Source organism: Aythya ferina (assembly GCF_964211825.1).
Source record: "Aythya ferina genome assembly, chromosome: 3".
Lineage (NCBI taxonomy): Eukaryota > Metazoa > Chordata > Aves > Anseriformes > Anatidae > Aythya > Aythya ferina.
In genome coordinates, this window is record NC_140298.1 from 114,909,850 (window position 1) to 114,917,956 (window position 8,107).

General features: G+C 42.5%; 2 protein-coding genes across 2 annotated transcripts; both read right to left on the bottom strand.

Annotated features, from left to right (window-relative positions):
- Window positions 1–271: 271 nt before the first annotated feature.
- LOC311434063 (taste receptor type 2 member 2-like) lies at window positions 272–1,659 on the bottom strand. Its single transcript, XM_084513917.1, has one exon. The coding sequence runs from the start codon at window positions 1,564–1,566 to the stop codon at window positions 415–417; it is 1,152 nt and encodes a 383-aa protein (XP_084370043.1). The 5' UTR covers window positions 1,567–1,659; the 3' UTR covers window positions 272–414.
- Window positions 1,660–5,428: 3,769 nt separating this feature from the next.
- LOC311433370 (taste receptor type 2 member 9-like) lies at window positions 5,429–6,991 on the bottom strand. Its single transcript, XM_084512390.1, has one exon. It carries the CDS (start codon window positions 6,617–6,619, stop codon window positions 5,468–5,470), a length of 1,152 nt encoding a protein of 383 aa, XP_084368516.1. The 5' UTR covers window positions 6,620–6,991; the 3' UTR covers window positions 5,429–5,467.
- Window positions 6,992–8,107: the final 1,116 nt, after the last annotated feature.

The following is an 8,107-nucleotide window of genomic DNA, read 5'->3' on the forward strand; positions in this document are numbered from 1 at the left end:
CACAGCCACAGCAGAAATGATTTCTAAAACAAAATTGGTATGAATATGTTTAGCTAAGTAGTTTCAGTCAGCAAATACAGAAGCATTTTTAGGTACACAGTGCTCTTATACTGTTGTCCCCCTTTCACAGCTAGTCCATAGACCAGATCTAAATTATTTTATTGACAGTAATTTAACTAAAAGAATTAGTTAAAAGAAATGACAACAATAATTTATTTAACTCACAATAATTTAATTCAAAGAATTTTAATGAAATGTTCTTAATTTAGTTAGAGAAGATAGCACATCGACATCACCTGCACTGGCTGGGGAAATGCACTAAAGATTGAGTGACTTGGTTTTGAGAAGAAAAAGTCAGAATTATTCCCAGAAAAAGTCAGAATTTTTCCCGGGCTCCATCCCTTATTACACTTCCTAGCACATGCAAAGCTTGCGCTTCACACAGGGCAGAATCCTCAGCACTATCTTTTCCAGCTTGGGGCTGCTGAAAATCAGGATAAGGGAATGAACAGACGGAAAAGCGTACTGGAGTACTAAAAAGAGAAACGTCATAGGATTTTTCTCCCGACTGGTATAAATCATTGTCAAGATCAAACATATGAAGTTGATGCCATAGATGATGAAGAAGGACAGCAGAGATTTCATGGCTTTGATGTGGGCGTCCATGCTGAGGTCCTTTGCTGAGCTTGTCTGCATCTTGCTCTTGTGTCTCCAGAGAGAAAAGAGGAGGAGAAGGGCAGAGAAGATGACTATTATGAATGCTACAGAAAATCCAAAGCCGCAAATGTAAAAAATAGAGGAATATTGTTTGTTTATTTTCTCATTCAGTTTTCTGAAATATTCTAGGGAGGTGGAATTGAGGTTGCAACAGCTCACTTGATTGGTACTGTCAAAAACAGGGCTACACATGACCAGGGACAAAACCACTGAACCCAAGAGCAGCCATGGCACAATCCTGTCAATTTTCACTTTCAGGTAGATGAAGAAGATATATCTGAAATTTGCGATTTTTATACAATAAAAAACATACAAGCAGGTAGAAAACCACAAGTTGAAAGAATTTGAAATACAGAGAAGAGGTGCAAATATTCGTGGTACCCTGCGGATATAAGTTTGCCAGTGAAAAAGCGTTGAAGTAATGGTATATGCCCATGTCACACACAAAAACCAAAACCTGGAACATCCCAGAAACAGCAAGATCTTCTCACTGGAGTTAAAGCTTTTCTTTTTAACCCAGGTAAGGCAAGACACAGCCACAATGAAAGCATTGATCCACATGCCAGCAAAAGCCTGAAGTGTGATGACGACCATAACGGTGATATCGTATGAAGTGGCATTAAATTGCTGCTGCGAGTGGGAATCATCCATCCTGTACGACGGGTGGTGGACACGCAGGCTGCTGTGCCGATGCTCAGCATAGGATGGCAGATGCTGTTCCCTGAGCATCACGTCTGTGAAGAGGAGTTTTATAGAGCTGGTGGCGGGGGGCAGATCTTGGTGCTGCTCCTCTTCAGAGCAGCACAGGTGCAGGAATGTAAATGTGGCAGATATTCCCTTACCTGGCATCAGTACCAGTCTTCAATATTTGAATTTTGGCCCAGAGGAGCTGTGTTTGGTGACACAAACAGCGTATATGCTGCTCTGACATTTTACTCTCGGAGGGCACGAAAAACCCATCTTCATTTTCCCCGTGGTAGAGCTTTAATCATAAGTGAACAGGCATGTGGTAGGGGGAAGGCAGTTCAGGATAAGGAGGAATTTCTTTCAAAGGCTTAAACTAAAGCATATGAAGGAAAGGGGTAAACATAAGGACGAGTCCCTGTGCCAGGGTCCAAAATCCATATGCCAAGTAGAGTCTCTGGGAGTGATGTGAGGAGTTTAGGGGATGGGACCATACTGTGCTCCCTTTACCCTGAACTTAACGAAGCTTCCATATAGCTTTAGGTCCTGAAAACCTGCTTCATTTTGTTTTGCTTTCCTTTATTTTGTTTTCTAACAAGCAAGTTGTGTAAAGCTCTGTAGAGCACAGACTTCCTATAGACTTTGGGTTTGTAAAGAGCCTTCCCCGTTGAGACCACAGTGACCAACCAGATCACGACTGATGCTGTGATGGAAGTAGAATAAAGTTAATTCTCAACAAATAGCTCTAAAACTGCGAGGAATAAACCACCAGCATCTTCACTTTTCAGAACAAACCCCCGTCTTCTGGGGGATATAAATGTAAGTACCGCTCACCGAGTATCGCTATCACATGCTTCTATTTGCATTATATTTTTTTCACTAAGACCTAGCTACATTTTTAACCTGTTGAAATGTTTTTGCATGAGTAAATCCATATCCTGTCCTGCTTCTCCCTGGCCTGTGTGGCTTGTGTCCACAGAGAAAGTTCTGGGTGGGATCCCCACGCAAAGCACTGGGAGCAGTTAGCTTCATAGGCACGACAGTGGGACCAAGCCTGGACCTCTCATGGTACCCCTGTCCTGACGGACAAAGCCTTTGAGGTCTCCTGGGGAAACCCAAACTAGGATGCTTTGTTTGAACTCTATGGCCAATGTTCTGTTGATTACAAAAATAACACAACTTTTTAAATTAAAGATGATGTTTTACCCCCAAAATCACACATATAAAATCTAAGTGTTTATCTAAGTGTTTCCATCAAGATGTTCTTAGGAAGCAGGAATGAGAGCTTCTGTCCATGTGTGTGTCTATATGTATCAGACCTCAAATACCAGAAAACTACAGAAGGTGTATGATAGACTAATACTGTAATTCACTGAAATAGAGATATAGTCATAGAAATGGCAGTATCTACCCATATTGCCTGGGAGGGAAATCTTTTTGTTCCTATTTGACTGAGGAAAGCACCTGAGACTGTGGTTCTGCTCACTGTAGTGATGTCCATGCCCTTTGCTTGTTTGCTTCTGTTCCTGAGTCAGCCTGAGGTTCTTTCAGGGGCTTATAGTCTCTCGTGTTGCCTCTCTCTTTTCTTTGGCAGTGGGACCTAGTTGCTTCTTCTGGTTGCAGGGAACTCTGGTGTTGACCTTTCAGTGGACATGAACTTAACAGCCTATATCTACCATCCTTAGTCCAGCAGGAGGGAATACGTGCTCCCTCGTTACTGGTTTCAGCCATTTGTGACTGCCAAGACAGTTAGAGCACTGCCTTATTTTTAGCAGTGCCCCCAGCCATTTTTATATCTGTGTTCACAGGAATCCATGGAACCACTCCTGAGCTATCCCTCTTTCATCCCTTACTCTTATCAAAAAGTAGTAAAAGCATTTTTTAATTGTTTTACTTCTTGATTGGGAAAAAAAAAATATTTTGAATTTGATCCAAGGCAGTTTTTCATGCCAGCACTGGGCAGCCATTCATACTGACCTCTGACACCTGTGTGTCTGCATTCCCTCTCCTTTTGAGACTTCTAAGGATGGAAGGAGGTGTCTTCAGCGTGGCTTGCTGGAGCTGAGCCTTGTGGTATGCAATCTTTTGAGGGGCGATGTGCCATGGGCTGTAGGGAGTAAGGACACTCTGTGGCCTTTTTGTGAAAGTGATTGGGACTTCATGTTAAAGGATCAACTTTGTGAGCAACATGAGGGAAAGAAGGGAGGTATGGTGGTGCCTGTCCTTGAAAGGCCTTTAGGTGGGGAGATGTGTCCAGATGACATTTAAGGCCCACCTGTCTTGGGGGATGTGGGTGGTGCAGTGTGTCCTGTTGTGGAACTGGACTCAGTGGGGTTTGGCATCTGATTTGAGAAGTTCAATTGCAGCTAAAGGCAAACAGCTAAAGGCCATGAGCTCTGACTGGCTAATTTGGATCAGATGCCTCAGGCCCTTTCTTTGTTTGTAGCAGAACAAGATCAATGTAATTTTTGCCTTACTAGTTCAGGAGAAGCCAGAAAAGAGTGAAAGCTAATGGTTGGTAAAACAAAATAAAGCAAACAAACAAAAAAAACCCTTTCTTATTAATGTCTTCTCCTTTCCTTGTTGTGGGGGTGGAGATTAAGAGGGACGGGAATGTTCTTTGCCCATAGAAGAAGCAACTCTTAAAATAAAGAGCTTACAAACAAAGCTTTTGTCCTTCATTTCATGTTTTCATATTATTGTCTTGAGACCACTTGTGTTCTCTGACGAGAGCATCTCCTCTGGACCAATTTCTAATAGAGAGCTCATAGAAATCAGTGAGCTCTTCACACTGCTGTCCTGCAGGATGACCACACCTCCTTTATCTGAGGAAGATGTTTGAAAAGCTTTCTGCTAGTAGGAATACATGAAAGGTTCTCCTTGCAAATATAGCAGAGGGAAAGCTTGATTACTTATTGAGTGAATCCATGTCCGGCTGGGATAATGTTACACCTGAGGTGTAACACCTGAGGTGTAACATCATGAAAAGCATTCTGCTTGTGCTGCACCTATTCCGCATTGAGCTAATCTGCTGTGATGGGTTGGCCTTCACTGGCTGGTAGACCCCCCTTAGCTGCTCTCCCACTCCCCCTTCTCAACAGGCTGGGGGAAGAAAATGAGATGGAAAAGCTCATGGATGGCAGGGAGATCGCTTACCAATCGCCATCAAGGACAAAAAAAAAAAAAAAAAAAAAAAAAGACCTTGGGAAAATTAGCTTAATTTATTAAAAGTAGAACAGGATAGTGAGAAACGGACAAAACTAAAACATCTTCCCCCACATTGCCCTTTTTCCCAGGCTCATCTTTACTCCTTCAGTCCCAAATCTTCAGACCTCTCCCCTCCAAGTGGCAGAGAGGATGGGGCATGACGGTTGTGCTCAGCCCATAACAGATCATCTCTGCCACTTCTTCCTCCTCCTAGCCCTCCAGGGGCCACAGCGCGGAGATCTGCTCCTATTTGGTCCCCTACAGACTACAGGGGAACTTCTGCCCCATGACTGCAGCACCTCTTGCCCTCCTGCTGCACTGACCTGGAGTCCCAGGGCTGCTCCTCTCTCATCACTCCTCACCTCTCGCTGCCACTGTTTTTCCCTCGCAGCTCTTCTAAATAAGAGCGATTTGCATATTCACACACAGTGCATGATAATTGTACAACTGATAATATTACAGAGTTCACAGCCACGGCAGAAATGATTTGTAAAACAAAATGCGTACGAATAAATGTAGCTAAGTAGTTTCAGTCAGCAAATACAGAAGCATTTTTAGGTACACAGTACTCTTATACTGTTGTCCCCCTTTCACAGCTAGTCCATAGACCAAATCTAAATTATTTTTTTTGACAGTAATTTAACTAAAAGAATTAGTTAAATGAAATGATAACAATAATTTATTTACCTCGTAATGATTTAATTCAAAGAATTTCAATGAAATGTTTTTAATTTAGTTAGAGAAGATAGCACATCAGCATCACCTGCACTGGCTGGAGAACTGCATTAAAGATTGAGGGACTTGGTTTTAAGCAGAAAAAGTGAGAATTTTTCCCCGGCTCCATCCTTTATTACACTTCCTAGCATATGCAAAGCTTGTGCTTCACACAGGGCAGAATCCTCAGCACTATCTTTTCCAGTTTGGGGCTGCTGAAAATCAGGATAAGGGAATGAACAGACGGAAAAGCGTACTGGAGTACTAAAAAGAGAAATGTCATAGGATTTTTCTCCCGACTGGTATAAATCATTGTCAAGATCAAAGATGTGAAGTTGATGCCATAGATGATGAAGAAGGACAGCAGAGATTTCATGGCTTTGATGTGGGCGTCCATGCTGAGGTCCTTTGCTGAGCTTGTCTGCATCTTGCTCTTGTGTCTCCAGAGAGAAAAGAGGAGGAGAAGGGCAGAGAAGATGACTATTATGAATGCTACAGAAAACCCAAAGCCGCAGATATACAAAATAGGGGAATATTGTTTGCTTATTTCCTCATTCACTTTTGTGACATATCCTGGGGAGGTGGAACTGAGGTTGCTACCCCTTAGTTCATCGGTAATGTTTAAGATGGGGCCACACATGACCAGGGACAAAACCACTGAACCCAAGAGCAGCCATGGCACAATCCTGTCAATTTTCACTTTCAGGTAGATGAAGAAGATGTGTCTGAAGTTTGCAATTTTTACACAATAAAAAGCATACAGGCAGGCAGAAGCCCACAAGTTGGAAGAATTAGAAAAGCACAGAAGAGGTGAAAATATTGGGGTTACCCCACTGATATAAATTTGCCAGTGAAAAATCATGGAAGTAATGGTATATGCCCATGTCACACACAAAAACCAAAACCTGGAACATCCCAGAAACAGCAAGATCTTCTCACTGGAGTTAAAGCTTTTCTTTTTAACCCAGGTAAGGCAAGACACAGCCACAATGAAAGCATTGATCCACATGCCAGCAAAAGCCTGAAGTGTTATGACGAGCGTAACGGCGATATCATATGAAGTGGCATTAAATTGCTGCTGAGAGTGGGAAGCTTCCATCCTGCACGACGGGTGGTGGACACGCAGGCTGCTGTGCCGATGCTCAGCATAGGATGGCAGATGCTGTTCCCTGAGCATCACGTCTGTGAAGAGGAGTTTTATAGAGCTGGTGGCGGGGGGCAGATCTTGGTGCTGCTCCTCTTCAGAGCAGCACAGGTGCAGGAATGTAAATGTGGCAGATATTCCCTTACCTGGCATCTGTACCAGTCTTCAGTATTTGAATTTTGGCCCAGAGGAGCTGTGTTTGGTGACACAAACAGTGTAGGTGCTGTTCTGACATTTTACTCTCAGAGGGCATTGAAACCCATCTTCATTTTCCCCGTGGTAGAGCTTTAATCATAAGTGAACAGGCACGTGGTAGGGGGAAGGCAGTTCAGGATAAGGAGGAATTTCTTTTAAAAGCTTAAACTAAAGCATATGAAGGAAAGGGGTAAACATAAGGACGAGTCCCTGTGCCAGGGTCCAAAATCCATATGCCAAGTAGAGTCTCTGGGAGTGATGTGAGGAGTTTAGGGGATGGGACCATGCTGTGCTCCCTTCACCCTGAACTTCTCTCAAGCTCCCAGAAGTGTTTAGGTCCTGAAAACCTGCTTTGTTTTGTATTTTTAGTTATTTATTTGTTTTTGTTTTTGTTTTTGTTTTTCTAACAAGCAAGTTGTGTAAAGCTCTGTAGAGCACAGACTTCCTATAGACTTTGGGTTTGTAAAGAGCCTTCCCCGTTGAGACCACAGTAACCAACCAGATCACGACTGATGCTGTGATGGAAGTAGAATAAAGTTAATTCTCAACAAATAGCTCTAAAACTACAAGGAATAAGCCACCGGCATCTGCTCTTGTCAGAATGAACCCCCTGTCTTCTGGGGGATATAAATGCAAGTACCGCTCACCAAGTATTACTATCGCATGCTTCTATTTGCATTTATTTTTTTCACTAAGACCTAGCTACAGTATTAACCTGTTGAAATGTTTTTGCATGAGTAAATCCATATCCTGTCCTGCTTTACCATGGCTTGTGTGGCTTGTGTCCACAGGGAAAGCACTTGGTGGGATCCCTGGGTGGGATCCCCACGCAAAGCACTGGGAGCAGTTAGCTTCATAGGCATGTCAGTGGGACCAAGCCAGGATCCCTCGTGGCACCTCTGTCCTGAAGGAGAAAGCCTTTGAGGTCTCCTGGGGAAACCCAAACTAGGATGCTTTGTTTGAACTCTATGGCCAATGTTCTGTTGATTACAAAAATAACACATTTTTTTTTTTTAATTAAAGATGATGTTTTACCCCTAAAATTATGTATATTAGTGCTATGTGTGTTTATGTTAGTGTTTGCATCAAGATGTTTTCAGGAAAATAAAAAAAAAAAACATCAAACCACCAACAACCAAACCATTTTGTTAAAGTGAATTATTCATTCAAAATGCAAACCCTAAGCCTCTTAGGGTTGCTTCTGTTCTCAGCTGCTTTGTTGGCCTCATGTCAGGATGGGGCCAGGATAGTTTGTAAAGCAGAAAAAAAAAAAAAAGAAAAAAAAAAGTGAGATTGTTTCTGAAGAAGTCACAGAAATACTAAAGAGTTTGGTATCTCCTGAATGCCACAAGGGTTAATGTGCTAAGAGTAATTGTTATGGGGAAGCAGATTGCTTATCAGTTTTTGCTTATGGCTATATATAAGATAAAAATCTGCTCTTCCTTT

What these genes read in the sequence shown, in the direction of transcription:
- LOC311434063 (XM_084513917.1), bottom strand. Translation starts at nt 1,566, where the DNA reads ATGCCAGGTAAGGGAATATCTGCCACATTTACATTCCTGCACCTGTGC.
- LOC311433370 (XM_084512390.1), bottom strand. Translation starts at nt 6,619, where the DNA reads ATGCCAGGTAAGGGAATATCTGCCACATTTACATTCCTGCACCTGTGC.